Source organism: Hyperolius riggenbachi, chromosome 1 (genome assembly GCF_040937935.1).
Source record: "Hyperolius riggenbachi isolate aHypRig1 chromosome 1, aHypRig1.pri, whole genome shotgun sequence".
Taxonomy (NCBI): domain Eukaryota; kingdom Metazoa; phylum Chordata; class Amphibia; order Anura; family Hyperoliidae; genus Hyperolius; species Hyperolius riggenbachi.
This window is the reverse complement of record NC_090646.1, coordinates 642,413,577-642,429,662: the sequence shown is the minus strand read 5'-3', so window position 1 is coordinate 642,429,662 and position 16,086 is coordinate 642,413,577. Positions and strand designations below refer to the sequence as shown.

The window sequence follows — 16,086 nt, the reverse complement described above, 5'->3', positions numbered from 1 at the left end:
AATGTGCTCTGGCTTAATGCAGCACTTTCTACTATCACTGTCTCTGTAATAAATCAATGTATCTTTCCCCTGTCGGACTTGTCGCCCTGTGTCTGGAAGGCTGCCAACTCTTCCATGCTGATCTGTTATGCACACCCCTCTCTAGGCCCCTCTATGCACACTCCAGTGTGTGTGTTATTTACATAAGCCCCCAGCATCTCTGCTATCTTATCAGTGATAGAAGAGAGCTGGATAAAATTCCTCCTCTGTTAGGCTGTGAAAGGAGCTGGCTGACACATACTGAGGAATTACACAGACACGGGCAGAGCTGTCTGCACTCTGCAGGAAGAAACAATCAGCCTCACAGCCTGTCACTAGTATTCAGTGGATGAGAGCTGCAGGGGGACAGAAGGTAAACACACAAATGATCTCTTGAGATTCAAAAGGAAAGCTGTATACAGCCTGCTTGTGTATGGATGTATTTTCTGTGTGTGGACATACTGTATATCAACCTACTTCCTGTTTTGGTGGCCATTGTTTGTTTATAAACAAACTTTTTAAAACAGTTTTTGACTACTTTTAATGTGGCAGGGATCGGCGAAATTGTGATAGAGGGGAATAGGAGATGTCCCCTAACACACTGGTATGTTTACTTTTGTGCGATTTTAACAATACAGATTCTCTTTAAAGAGAACCTGTACTGAGTAAAAATATTTAAAATAAACACATGAGGTAACTTCAAATGAACATTACATAGTTACCTTGCCATCAGTTCCTCTCAGAAGCTCACCATTTTCTTCTGACAATAATCCCTTCTAGTTCTAACAATATTTTGTCAGATCTGAAATATATCAGTTGCTGTCAGTAAAATATCAGTTGCTGTCAGTTATAGCTGAGAGGAAAACTGATGTACCAGGTAATGTCTATGTGTCCCTATGGCTCAAGTGGGTGATATTACAGTTTAACAGTATGCTGACCAGAAAGCTGTTATGGGGTAATGGCCATTTTCAAAATGGAGGACGGAAAATTCCCTTGATCACAGTGAACAAACAGGACGCAGGACAGGAGAAAGACACTGAGGAGTAGACTGCATGGAAGACAAATATGACTTGTGTATGCTTATTTTGACTTATAATTTTCAGTTCAGGTTTTCTTTAAGTGTATCTTTAAAATATACATTTGTTTAATGCATTATGAAGTTCTCCTTTAAATCACAGCTATCATTTAACCAGACCCACAGTCCTAATGTTTTTTTTTTGTACATGTGGCTCTTAAAAACAAACTATTGGAATAACATTACTTTACTAGTGCAGCATGTGTTGACCCTTTTAAAGGTAATTAGAAATATACAAAACAAAATATTTCTCTTTTGTTGCCTTTTTTATTCCAAAACGCAATCATTAAGTTAACGACTATAAAGAACAGTTACAGTTAAATCGCAGCAGTGATTTGTGATTGATAACATTTTTGTTCCTTGGTTTTGTACATGATGTAAGACAAATACAAAAGTAAAAAAGTAATCCAAATTTAGAAAAAAAAAAAAAAAAAAAGACATCAAAATAAAAACATTAAAAAAGTCAAGTTACATTTTTGCTTCCAATCCGCAAAAAAAGTGCTTCACCGATACAGGCCGGCGGCCTGCACTGTGCATAGGCATAAAACCTTATAGAACGGTAAATGTTTTTGTTTTTCTTAAATAAAGGGTGGGAAAAAAATATCGAAGACAAGTCTCTCTCAGCTAAGGTATAAAAAGATATATAAATACTCTGGAAATCACTGTAAAAACGCCAACTTCAAATACAACATTGGTTTATTATACCAATATTTATAATATATATAATCGTTTCAAAAAAATTTGCACAAAACGCTAGCTGACTACGACCTGATATTTAAAAACTTTGCTTGGATTAACAAGATTAATAACCTTGCTATTGATTTTTTTTACCATGTAAAAAGACACTTTGCAGACAAAATAAAGGTTGTATTTACTTATTTTCCATAATAATATATAGATATTTACATCAAAAATAGAATTCCAGGAAGGCATTGGATTGTTGAGATTTAAAAAAAAAAAAAATACAAATAAAATAATAGTCCTTTATAAATGTGCATATGTTTCCATTGTAAGACCAAAGAAATCTGTATTTTCTTTCCTTTTTTTTTTAAATAGACGTGGTACCTAAGAGAGAAAAACAAAGTTTTAGAACTCTACACAATACAAAATAAAATAAGAAAAAAGTAAAACAAATTATTGCCAGTGCTTAACCACTTTACCCCCGCGCGTACGTATTTCTCCGCCCCTTTTTCCATCCTTTAAAAACCAGGGACGGAGAAACACGTACTTTCCGCGTTCCCGACGCTGCCCGCGCTCCCGCTCGTAAACACGCCGCCCGCCGCTAGTAAACACGCCGCCGCCCGCTCGCCCAGAGATCAATGAACGGGAAAATCCATTCCCGTTCGTTGATCTAAGCCCCGCAATGATCAGCTGCTCTCCTATGGGCAGCGCGATCATTGTGAGAAAAAACTCACGTGTCCAGCCTCCTTATTCTTCCTCCAAGCTTCCGGAAGGAAGCTTGGAGGTCGCATTAAAACGAAAAGTTACTGTGGCCATCTTGTGGCCAAATAGTAAACTACACCCTACACATTTTTCACATACAAATAAATGACTTTTACACATAAAATTAACTCATTACACACTCCCCATTTTTTTTTTTTTGTAATTAAAAAAAAATTAAAAAATTTACAATTAAAAAAAATACATAAATAGTTACCTTAGGGACTGAACTTTTTAAATATTTATGTCAAGAGGGTATAACACTGTTACTTTATAAACTATGGGCTTGTAATTAGGGATGGACGCAAAACTGAAAAAAATGCACCTTTATTTCCAAATAAAATATTGGCGCCAAACATTGTGATAGGGACATAATTTAAATGGTTTTATAACCGGGACAAAAGGGCAAATACGTTTCATGGGTTTTAATTACAGTAGCATGCATTATTTAAAAACTATAATGGCCGAAAACTGAAAAATAATTATTTTTTTCCCCACATTTTTCCTATTTTCCCATTAAAACACATTTAGAAAAAAATAATTCTTGGCATAATGTCCCACCTAAAGAAAGCCTAATTGGTGAAAAAAAACAAGATATAGTTCATTTCATTGCGATAAGTAATAATAAAGTTATAGACGAATGAATGGAAGGAGCGCTGAAAGGTGAAAATTGCTCTGGTGCTCAGGGGGTAAAACCCCTCAGTGGTGAAGTGGTTAAATAACTATGTATAAGTTTTAAAGAGAACTTGAAATAAAGAAAAGTGCCCCTGGGGGGTACTTACCTCGGGAAGGGGAATCCGCTGCATCTCCCTCGATTAGCAGCAGACAGCAATATTTACCCTCGGTCTCTGGCGGAAATAGCGGCCGCCGATTGGGTCCGATCTACTATTGGGCACCTGTGCAGTAGAGCAGACTCGATCGGCCCCGGCTATTTCCACCAGAGCCAGGGGGGACGCTGGTATTGCATGATCTAAAAAGGTAATTATCGTCAGGTGCTGCAGGCACTACTGCGCCAGAGCACATCCATTGACAGGCTTGTCGGTGGACTTTTGGGGGGTGCTAGCACTGGATCAGGGCTACACAGGATCCTAATGAGGCTTCCCACTCCTGCGCTAAGTACCCCATAGGGGCATTTTTTTTTCCTTACAGGTTCCCTTTAAAAAAGGTACCTGGAAGTAAATTAAAGTGGTCTGAAACTCTGACATAACATTCAATAAAAATGTGTTTTCCTACTTTTTATTACTCATACAGTTACCATATTTGCTTTTGTGCACAAGTAATATTGTCTGTCTACAAATTACAAGTTTCCAAAGTGTAGCTTATCTTGCCCTGAAAGCTGGCATTGCATTTTATTCTTTTTCTATTATAACTGCTTTTTATTATATATGAAAATCTTCAAATGAGCTATTCTGAACTCTGTGTGTGCCTGAAGCAGAGACAGTTTCTCAGAGAGTGTTTGTTTACATTCCAGTGTTTAACAAGTAAAAAAAAAAAATACTGTTATCTGCAGTTTGGATGCTGATTTGAAGCTGAATAGAAGGACAAAGTGCTTTGTTTAACCATTTCAGTGATGTTCTGCTAGAATTTTTTGCTGGGATAGTAGCTTTCAAGCTTTGAGGAATCTTTTAGCGCAAAGTAGAAATGTTGACTTTTAGACCACTTTAAGGGAAAAGAAAATAAGAATAGGATGATAATAGATTACTTACCTACAGCAAAAGCTGAATGGCTAAATTACAATTAGTTATAGGAACTAGATCAAATTCAAAGTATATTCACATACATTTTGTTTTTCCTCTTTTTCTCCCACCGTTCCTAATGCCTCATACACAAGGTAGGTGGAACTCAGCCGAGGAGGCCTATAATGACTGCTCCTTAGTGCCGGCTTCTGCTGATCGCATCATCAGCAGAAGCCAGCACTAGGGGAACAGCGAAGGAGAGGAGAGGTCTGTGATTGCCGCTGGAGGATGAGGTGAGCAGAGGTGCGGCTGTATATACTTATACACACAGAGAGCAGAGGAGGACATACAGGGACCTAAGGAGGACACGGGGACAATACAGGGAGTTAGCAACATTGTGGCGGCTTGGCGGTTTGCATCGGCAGGCGTTTAAGTTGGAGACTCCCTATATTTGGAATATAAGACGCAGTGACTTTTACTCCCCATTTTCGAGAGTGTGTTATATATTACGAAAAAAAAATTGGCATTAGGTTCACCTCATGTTTACTTTAAATGCTCACTGCATATCAGAAACTTAGAACAGTGTTTACAACATAGGCAGAAGGAAACCTATTATTCAGGTAAAGTTAACAACAGAGTAAACGAAAAAAGATAAAATGGGCTGTTTGCTAACCTCAAAGACAGATTCATCCTTCAGTAGCAACTGCTGTGCTATTTGCCAATTCCGCCGCACGTGCCAATGAATCTGCCGTTAATGCGTCTTCTAACTTCTTGCGAATGCTCTGCACCCTCTCCTCTTGTTTCCTGAAAAGAAGCAGAGAAAGTAGTGAGTACAAACTGCTGAATGGGAGCCCAGGCTGCAGATAAGACTACGCCGCAACACTGCCATTACAGAGAAAGCTACTACTAGACACCCTCTTTCTGAAATATTTTCACAGTAATTCTAGTTTAAAGGACAAATATCAAAGTTAAATTCTAAATGCCACCTATATATGAATAGATTGCGAGCCCCTCTGAGGGACAGTTAAAGTGAACTTAAACCAAACTGTGCAGGACGCTATTGCGGACGGCAATGTGGAACAGTATACGGATGGCCAGGGCTGCGCAGGCGCAGTAGCCCGCCGGAGAAAATGAAACTCGTAGCCGCAGCGTGGGAACGGAGGATCATTGAGGAGCAGCTGCAGGGAGCTGGTAGAAGCCCCAGGTAAGTGAAATGCGTTTTTTACATTTGTTTTAGGTACCCTTTAAGTGACACTACAATATACTCTGTACAGCACTGTGGAAGATGTTGGTGCTATATAAATATTAAATAATAATATTTCCAGTAATTAAAAGCAAATAGCAATACAAAGGCTTTTTTTCATCTTTTCATTGCTTATGTGAAGAAAACATGACATTTACAGAGAAGGGTTCTAACTGTGGGCATCACTATGGAGGACTGTGTCCAGCACATCCAGCATACAGAGACAGTTCTCACTGGCTGTAATCCTGTGACTGAGATGTCTTCAGAACGACAGAAAGCAGAGATATAGCATGGAAATAGTGTGTAAAAAAACTAATCAGCTACAGCTCTGTGTGCCTCCATCACGTGTATCTGCTTTACACAGTTCTAAAGTAAACTGTCAGAAGATTGCAGTCCAGAAGAGTTCATTCTAAATGGTGGGTGTAAGCATCCAAAAACAGGAATAAAGTACAAATCTCTCAGCTGTTCTCATATGATCTGTGAGAAAGCAATGTGTGTGGGGGCAGGGCAGAAATAAACAGCAAATTGTTCCCCTATGAATAATGGCAGGGAAGTGGCACCTATCTACATGGTACAGCCCTGGTATCAACGCCGACTCATGAAGCAGAGACCTGATGCACAAGGCATTTCTTTCACACAGGCTGTGATAAGAGATTTCTCAAAAGCGTTCTATTATTACTGGTTAAAAGCTTTATAGGCATGTGGGGTTTACAGAATGACAGTTTCTTTGATAGCGGTCCTTTAACCACTTAAAGAGGAACTCCAGTGAAAATAACATAATAAAAAAGTGCTTCTTTTTACAATAATTTTGTGTAAATGATTTAGTCAGTGTTTGCTCATTGTAAAATCTTTCCTCTCCCTGATTTACATTCTGACATTTATCACATGGTGACATTTTTACTGCTGGCAGGTGATGTCACTGGAAGGAGATGCTGCTTGCTTTTTTGGCAGTTTAAAGAGTTTTAGGGTTGAGGCCCATGTCTTGTATATTCTTAAGCCACAAACTGAATCAAAAGAAACGCCCGCCCCCCTGGCCCCGTCCTCCTCCTGCTCTAAAGTTTGCCCACATGCCGCACATGCGCAGTATGCAAAAGCACGGGCATAAGGACACGCAGGAGGACAACGCAGCGACACGGGTTTTATTAGGTAGGATTACTTTTTCATTATTTTACTGACGTTTCCTGGCTGTCCTGCTGATCCTCTGCTTCTATAGCTATAGACCCCAGGGCCGGGCCGAGGCAGAGGTGAGAGAGGCTCCAGCCTCATGGCGCAGTGTAGGAGGGGCGCACAACTCACTCAGCTATCATCCTCCTATTGTGTTTGAAGCAGAGAGAAACAAGAAAAGGGAATACAGGGCAGTGAGTGCAAGCCAGATAGCGAGAGATTAAGGTGTTGGGGGCCCTGGGGTGCCTCTTATGCTGGATCCACACGGTGCGTTCGCGCACTCAATTTCCCGCTCGATTCCCGTCGATTCGTTTATTTCCAACATGTCCGATTTGGATTTCGATGGATCGTTAGGTCGAGTTGGCATACTTTGCCTGCGACTTGACCAAACGATCCATCGAAATCCAAATCGGACATGTTGGAAATAAACGAATCGACAGGAATCGAGCGGGAAATCGAGTGCGCGAACGCCCTAGTGTGGATCCAGCATTAGTCTAATAGCAATCAGTGTGTGACGACTGAGGTGGGAGGAATGGGAGGGGCGCACTTTGGTGTCTCAGCCTTGGGTGCTGGAGGACCTTGTCCCGGCTCTGATAGATCCTGAACAAGCATGCACTGAAGTCTGACTGACTGGATTATCTGCCTGCTTGTTTCAGGTGTGTGATTCAGACACAGATCAGCAGGACAGTCAGGGAATTGGTAATGATTAGTATGCAATGATGATAACAGGATGTGAAGATGGCGGGAGGAGAGATGCAGCGGACGTTGCTGAATCCACACACTGATCAGAGCGCTCACATTCTCACATCACTCACACAATTCACGGTTCCGATCTGCAGCTCTGGGGAGCAGTCAGGATTCCTGGCAGAGCAGCAGAGGCAAAAAATGGCTCCTTCAAGAGAGATTTGTGGCGCTGGCCAAACCTCATTAACTTATTGATTAAATGACTCCTGCATTGAATAATAAATGAGCAGGCTCTTATTTATAATATTCAGCGGTACACACCCCAGAGTGCGAGACAGGGAAGCTACAAATACAATGCAGAGTCACAGAGAGACTAGGCCGATGCTGTATGACTGCTGGTCAATCAAATGAAGGTTCATAAACATCTGTGATGGGCCGGGCTGAACACACCGGTCAGCTGTGTACCGTGATTCCCCGAAAATAAGACATGGTCTTATATTAATTTTTGCTCCAAAGATGTGCTAGGGCTCATTTTCAGAGGATGTCTTATTTTTTGGGGGGAACACTGGTAGTTTTCCTATACAAAATGTATATACTGCACGCCATGCTGAAACACAAGCAGCATGCACAGAGCTTATGTTTTGCAGATATTGACTCTCACTTACAAGAAATTGATTCTGCTAATCATGTGTGAGGCCCAGTGCACACCAAAACCGCTAGCAGATCCACAAAACGCTAGCGGATTTTGGTGCGGATTGCAGAGAGAGTTTCGAATGCTTCGAAAAAGCCACGCTATAGGGGGCGAATCGCGATAGCGGCGTTGGAGACCCATGGAGACATTATACTGGTAGGATCCTATCCACTATCTGTTGACCTCACTTTACTTTTCTGCTTTTTTCACTGCCTCAATACACCGACCATACTTCTCACTATTGCACTGTTCACTTACTGTGATCACTATGTGATTGCTGTCTGGCTGTCTCTTCTGATCTGGTTTTTCACCTCATAGGGGTCTGTTCCTCTTCCTGTTCTCATTCACCCCCTTTTTTCCTCCAATTTTTGTTATTTGTATTGATTTTGGATGCTCTTTGCACATGTTTTTTTTATAATCTCATGCTATGATATGGTATGTGTCACAACACTATTATGCACATTTAGTGCTATGTATATGTATTTCTGAGGAGCAACATGTTAGTCACTAGTACTTTATATTTCCTCTGGTTCTCCGATACTGTGGGTTTATACATCCCCCCTCCCCCCACCACCATGTTTTAATAGTTTTTAATGTTTGTAATTTCAATAAAGGATGTTATATTGTTTTTGATATTTGCTGTTCCCGTGCGGTTTCTTTGAGGTCATTGCTTTTGTTTTTGGTTTGCTATTCTGAGTTTCTGACCATTCTGCACAGTACAGACCCACCCCCTTTGGTACTTATAGGGTGGCATATTGATTATTGTGGATGGTGCTCCCCATGTTGTAGTTGTTCAATATTATTGCTTGTTTACACTAAGGGCGCTTTTGCCTTTTTTTAAGCGCCGGCAATTTTCAAAATCGTTCTAAAAGCGCTTGTGCAATGATTCGTTTGCATTCTGCTCATCAAAGCGCTGCCTGCACCATTTTCGGGGCGATTTGCCTGTAATGGAAGGTATAGGGAAATCTCAAAGCGCTTGAAAAAGCGCTTTGTATAGTGATCTCCTGAGCGCTTTCATGAATAAATACATTGTATTTATTCATTTTCGGCTGAAAGACTTCACTTCCTGACTGACGTCAAGAAGTGGAAAAACAGAATCGCTCTGCAAAAGTGCTTATAAAAGTACTTTATAAATTAAAAAAAAAATAAAAATCGGAGGCGCTAAAAAAAACACAAAACTCAAAATCGCAAAACGCTGGCATCAGTGATTGCGATTTATGATGTGAACAATGCCTTAAAGTTACACCGAAGTGAAAAAAAACAACCTTATGATGTAATGATTTCTATGTATAGTACGGATAATTAATAGGACATAAGCAGCAAAGAAAAGAGTCTCATATTTTTATTTTCAGTTGTATAGCTTTTTTTTCTATTATAACATTGCATCATTCTGTCATATTTGCAATTACAAACCACGCTTTGTATTTTAAAGTATGAAACCGAGCAGAGCTATTGACCCTTTAACCACTCTGTGACCGCCTAACGCAGGATGGCGACCGCAGAGTGTCTCTCGTTCCACCGCCATGCCATATGGCGTGATCTCGCAAGGAGCGAGATTAAACAGGAGCGCGAGTGCCGTCAGTGAACAGAGCCAGCTGCAGTGATCAGCCTGCCAGCCCACGATTGCAGCTGGCAGGGTGATTTTTTCATTTACAGGTTGAAAATCATATATATAGCGCTGCGATCTCCAGCGGTGCTGTACAGGGTACAGCCTTGTCACTTAACTGTCCCGTGGGAGGGCTCACAATCTAATCCCTGCCATAGACATAGGTCTATGTATGTATCATGTGGTGTATGTAATGTAGTCTAGGGGCAATTTAGGAGGGAGTGTGGAAAATATATATTTTTTTGTTTTTTTTTTAAATAAGGTCTTTTTGCATTAATATAAAAAAAAAAAAAAATAACAAAAAAAAAAAAAAAAACACACAGCAGCTGCAATCAGAGACCCCCAGGAGAAAGCTCTATTTGTGAGAAGAACAGGGGGTAAAATTCATTTAGGTGCTAAGTTGTATGGCCGAGCAATAAACCGTTAAAGTTGTGAAGTGCTGAATTGTAAAAAATCTGGTCACTAGGCGGGTATAAACCTGTGGTCCTCAAGTGGTTACACTTCCCTGCAGTAAAACCTTATCTGTGTCTCACTGTTTCTTTGATGTATAAGTGCTTCAGAAAATAGGACTGTCTCAGACCCCCAAGTTAGTCGGAGAGCTCAGAGAAGCTCTTTAGCATAGATAACAGCTGAAGTTTAACTCTTCCTGTACTGGAAAACAATATGAGATTATCTTCTTTGCTACTAACGTTTTATTTCTTAGCTGTACTACACATACAATTCATTATCTCGTATGTTTATTTTTACTTCAGATTCCCTTCAACTCGGTAGAGGGAAGCCTCTGGATTCTTCATTGCGTTCGCATTTGGCGGTTTTCAGGGTGTACAGGCCCTTACTGACCTAGAGTAACTGTCAGGCTACAAAAGCTAATTTAAACCTCTATTCTCCTGTGTTAAAAAGTTTAGAAGGAAGCCAAAAAGGCAATACTGAAGTTAAAAAATCTCTCTTACTTTGATGTCTGCTGAACAGCAAGACTCTGTATTCCCAAGTTCTAAGGAGGCCGGCAGGACGCATAACAGATACTGCAAAGCATTCTGGGGCTGCCTCTTCTCCCCACTGCACTACCTTGGGTCATCCCCTTCATTTCCCTATCCTGCCCTAAGGCTGCTTTCACAGTGAGAAGTTACAGGCTCATGTTACAGCAGCTTGTAATTTGCAGCCAAGCTCACAACACTGAAAAATCACAGGGCACATGTTCCGTTAGAGTATACTGCATGAGTCCGCTATTGTTCCTAGCCACATGGCTAATTAATATTCACTGCACAGTAGTGTTGTCCATTAGGATCTTTTTTGTCAGTCGAATCATCAGGAAGCAGGGAGGATATGACATCACAATTGGCTTCTCTTTATGTGACTGCTACATAGGAAAAAGGTCATTAACAGTGCATTTTGCTTTGGGACAATTGTATCTCTTATACATATGTGTATATAAGTATTTTACAATTTTATTGTGATAGTGGTCCATTATTACTGCCTACTACACAGGGCTCTGGAGTCAGAGTCGGAGTAATTTTGGGTACCTGGAGTCGGTGTTTTAATAAAAACGGAGAAGTCGGATGATTTTTATACCGGCTCAAAAGCCCAGAGATAAACAATATAACAAATAATGTCAGCTTGCATGCAAATTGTATGCAGCTAGAAACACGGCCAATCAAACAAACGGATTGGGCAAATTCCAAGTTCATAAATTTTGGGTGGAATTTACATGCAAGCCAAAATCATTAGCATCTCATCGGCCCATCTGTGGGTATTGGTTTTCTCCGGGAAGCACAGACCCTGTAGCGAGACTGAGGTTCTGCCTGGCGGAGAACATGCCGGCGCTTTATCCGAACACCTCTTTATTCGTCGTCAGGGAGACTTTTTTCTTTCAACCCAAAAAGCATTTTTATCACCCTTTTATTGTCCTCGCAGCTCATCTGTCATAAAACTTTCCGATTCCGCTGGAGTTTAGAAGTAACGCCGCCGGATTCCGTGCGTTCGCGTCGCATAAATCTGCCAGCGTTCCGCACACACAAAAAAACAACCAGCGGAAGAGGTGCAGAATGCCCCCGAGATGCTTTACACAAAGCTGCAGCTACACAAGACTTATCACCGGGCATAACTGCTTCCTCGGAAGAACGCAGAGCGCGCATCAAAGGCTTCTGAGCGTATTATGCAGAGCCGCGACGGCTGCCCACGCCAGACACACAACTTTCCCAACAAAGTAGCTTCACAAAACACAAACATGCCCTGAATCTGTTTAAAGGTTTTTCTCTGATCGCTTCTCCGCAAAGACCGCCGGGGTCAAAACGTAGAAACTTCCCTATGCTTTCTGCTGAGCCGGCCAGATAGAGCTCTGTAAAGTGTGTAGGAAGGATATTTTTTTTTATTTTTACTTGGCCATTGCATCAGCATTCCAAACCCTAATAAAAGAAAATAACTACACCCCGCGGAAAAAACAACACGGTTTTGTCAGACAAGATACAGTGCAAGGTCTTGTGGCGGTAATCTGCCATATACCGTAAATTGCTGGATAGTGTACTGGTTAAGGGTTCTGTCTTTGACACAGGGTTCAAACCTCACCTCTTCCGGAATCCAGAACCTATTCAGTGGGATACCTTGTGCAAGACTCCCTAACACTGCTACTGCCTACAGAGCGTGTCATAGTGGCTGCAGCTCTGGTGCTTTGGGTCCACCAGGAGAAAAGTGTGATATAAATGTTTTTCGTCTTGTGTATCTCAGCCACCCATGCTCCTGCGCTGACCCCTCCGCGAAAAATTACAAACAAGGGCTTGTTGGTAGGAACTTGGGGGCAGAGCTCCTCTGAGTACGGCCACACCTGTACATTAAGCAAAAGCTGCTCCTGCATGATCTGTTCCATGCTACTGTGCAGGCGAGGTTGTGCTTGCGCAACAAGAGGAGCATGGCCATATCTGATGACGTCGGCTAGACCACGTGACCCGCACCGTGGAGCGCACAAGAAGCCGACCTGGTGAGGTCTGCTTCTACAGCGGAGGACACTGGCAGTGAGTGGAGCTGTGGCGAGGGCACAGGACAGCTGCCAAAGGCTGGAGGAAGCCCTAGGTAAGTGGATTTTGATTTTTCTTGTAGCTTGGATGTATCCTTTAAGGAGGGTCCCAGGCAGCGGCGGAGGACAGCATAGGAGTCCTCTGGAGAATTCAGAGGCTCCCCTCTCCTTAGGTAAGTATTTACTTTTTTAGAAAGTTTGACGCCTCGGGTTCTCTTTAAAGTGGGATGAAACTCTGACTCTTACTTTATATTGCCCATACAGTCATCATATTTGCTTTTGTGCACAAGTAATATTGTCTGTTTACAAATTACAAGTTCCCAAAGTACAGTTTAGCTGCTCTGAAAGCTGCCACTGCATTGTATTGTACAGCTGCCAGCTGAGCGGATCAGTTAGCCACAAAAAACGCCACTTCCTGCCAGCGCTGTGGAGTCGGAGTTGTGGAGTCGGAGTCGTGGAGTCGGGCAATTTTGGGTGCCTGGAGTCGGAGTCGGGAAAAAATGCACTGACTCTGACTCCGACTCCTAATGAATTTGTAACTGTATTTAAAATAGAAAATATGATAAAATGTTCTATTTCTCAGATGATAGTCATTAAAAATAATGTGTATATATACAGTAATAGCTGTGCTTAGTCCACAAAAATGAAATAAACCAATCAAAATTAGTTACTTGTGCTGCTTCAATAAAGCAGTCCCCGTATTTTTAAAGTCAGATATACATATCTGATTGTGACTGTATATATGATGTGTACACAGGAATCTCTTATATATACTAAATAACATCCATGCTGTAAGTATAAAGCCTGATGTGTAGCCATGTCACTAATAGAGATGGTCAACGAGATGGAAATAATTCTGCATTGATGCTGATTTATGCAAATGTATGCACTCCCTTTGCTGATGAAATCAAATAATTTGATATGTTATTAAAATTTGGTTTGGTGACTACAAATTAAAGGGTAACTGAGACGGATGAAAAGTAAAGTTTTATACATACCTGGGGCTTCCTCCAGCCCCCTTCAGGCTAATCAGTCCCTCAATGTCCTCCACCACCCGGATCTTCTGCTATGAGTCCTGGTAATTCAGCCAGTCAGCGCTGTCCGGCCGCATGCCGCTCCCACAGCCAGGAACATTCTGCACCTGCGCAATAGTGCTGCACAGGTGTAGTATGCTCCTGGCGGCGGAGTGTGTGCATGCGCACTACGCCAGACTGGCTCAAGTACCTGGACTCATAGCAGAAGATCCAGGTGGTGGAGGCGGAGCAGTGCTTTTCAGCGCTGCTAGATTTGGGCGCAGCCGGCGCCTCCATAGACTTCACTCCTATTGAAGCGCTCAGTGAGTAACGTCGGCTCCTTCAGAAGACGGAGCCGAGGTTGCTTAAAAACATAATAATTCGGCCTCCAGCAATCGCTGGAAGCCGAATTATTTCATTCCCCCACTATCCATGGCGGCCTGGAGGGGGAATAGTAATTAAATCGGCCCGGACTTGTGCAGAAGCAGGATCAGCTATATACCGCTGTATCCTGCGCCCAAGTCTACCGGCGCCGATTTCAAATGTACTCGGTGGAGGAGGACAACGAGGGACTGATTATCCTGAAGGCGGCTGGAGGAAGCCCCAGGTATGTATAAAACTTTAATTTCATCTGTCTCAGGTTTACTTTGTTACACAGTAGTACTATACTCTACATATGCACTCTCCACAGAGCTGCAGGGAATCCACTGAGAATGCTGTGCACATTGAACACAGAGGTGTTGTCTGTTTACAATCTCCTCATTGCCCTGCAGAGTACCTGCACATCATTCTTACATGTACCCACACTTATATTGCCTAGGGCCTGATAGATGTTCTTTGTTCAGGTTTGTACCTTTTACAAGTACTCTTACCAAGGACTAGTTTTAGTCTAAAGGGAATAAATATAGTAGTCTACATATCCTTCTCACTTCAGTTGTCTTGTAAAATTCCTAAGCGTTGGCAGTTAAGAGACGAATTTCATGTTACATACTTTTAATCAACAAAATTGTAATATGCAAATTAGAGGAGTCGGAGTCGTGGAGTCGGTGGAATCCTAAACTGAGGAGTCGGAGTCGGTGGATTTTTGGACCGACTCCACAGCCCTGCTTCCTGCCGCTCCGGTGGGCTGCAATGGCCACTTTTGTGAACAACAGGTCACGACGCTGCAACGAGAGACTGTGTGTCTCTCACAGCGTGCAGGGAGGCGGGGGAGTGGCAGGGGGCATGGTCAGGGAGAGCTGCCCAATGAAAGCTCAGGAAACCCTGCAAGAACGCCCCTGGTGGGCCTTTTGAACAGGGTGGGCCCCTGGTGGGCCTTTTGAACCTCCGAGATAGTGACAAACATTCTTGCTAATCTCGAGGGGCTAAAGCGCGGAGTTGCGGGGGCAGACAGCAGCGGTGTGAGGACACAGTGGCATGTCATGAGGGAGAGAACATTCATCTGTGTCCCATCTGCCCACCTCAGGTTCTCTTTAAGGGATAGAAGGCAAACAGTGGTGGTAAACGGGTCATATTCAAAATGGGAAACGGTTAGCAGTGGGGTCCCGCAAGGGTCAGTACTAGGTCCAATCCCTTTCAAGGTATTTAATAATGATCTAACAGATGGAATAGAGAGTAATGTTGCCCTCTTTCGAAATGATACACCTCCTGCAGGTGGAAATTGTATTCATAAACCAAAGACAGGCTGGATTTAATTAGACAAGAAAAGATCTCGCAAAGCATGCAAGCATCTAGAACTACACAATCTTTTGGCAGCCTTCGCTAACGTCTGATATGAGCAAGGGCTGAACACTTACAGCATAAAATATTTTACAAATTCACACCAAGTCTGCAGATTGCTCATATTCTATTCATATACTGTATGCTGTTTGAGTAGATTGCTTGTGTCTGCCATCTAGTGGTAAAACTGCAGAACGCAGTGCAAAGCTTACAGTGAACCTCTGTAAACAGCTTTTCCACTATGGAGAAGTCTGTGTAATCCTGGAATGCGATAAAAGGACTTATCTCACCACATGTCTCAACACCGATTGTCTGCAACCCCAATGCATTCCTTTGTGTACAAAGATAACCCTTTTATCCTTGCAGCTGTAATGAAAATGATGTAATCTGCATCTCCCGTTACCTTCCCATTCAAATTGGCCATGCCCAATTCAAATTAGCTATGTCCAATGCAATGGCCAAACCAATAACACTTCACAGAGTTCCCCTTTAGGGACAAAAACATCTGTTTTCCCTATGAAGTGTAGACTAGTTGTAGTCTAGAAATTTCCCTCTTTGTGCATGGGTAGTGAGCATTAGAGCAAACAGGGCCGATTTAAGCAACAATGGGGCCCCAGGGCAAAATAAACCTGGGGGGCCCCCCCAACAGATACCTCGGAACAAAAATGAGGGCATTAGGGGACCTTATTTGCAGCTGGTATAGTCAGGGTGTGAAGTCCCAATCGGTCGGAGCTCCACATTCTGGCTATC

The 16,086-nt window shown here is 42.4% G+C and overlaps 1 protein-coding gene across 2 annotated transcripts in view; it reads right to left on the bottom strand.

The window, feature by feature from the left end:
• Positions 1-1,340: 1,340 nt before the first annotated feature.
• LOC137530806 (methyl-CpG-binding domain protein 2-like) overlaps positions 1,341-16,086 on the bottom strand; it is a 120,123-nt gene continuing 105,377 nt past the window's right edge. For both annotated transcript variants that reach the window (XM_068251340.1, XM_068251339.1), the window contains 2 exons: positions 4,883-5,013; positions 1,341-2,158 (listed from right to left, as the gene is read on the bottom strand). In XM_068251340.1, coding sequence (XP_068107441.1) covers positions 4,896-5,013 — 118 coding nt within the window. In that variant the 3' untranslated portion in view covers positions 1,341-2,158; positions 4,883-4,895. The remainder of the gene's footprint in view (positions 2,159-4,882; positions 5,014-16,086) is intronic.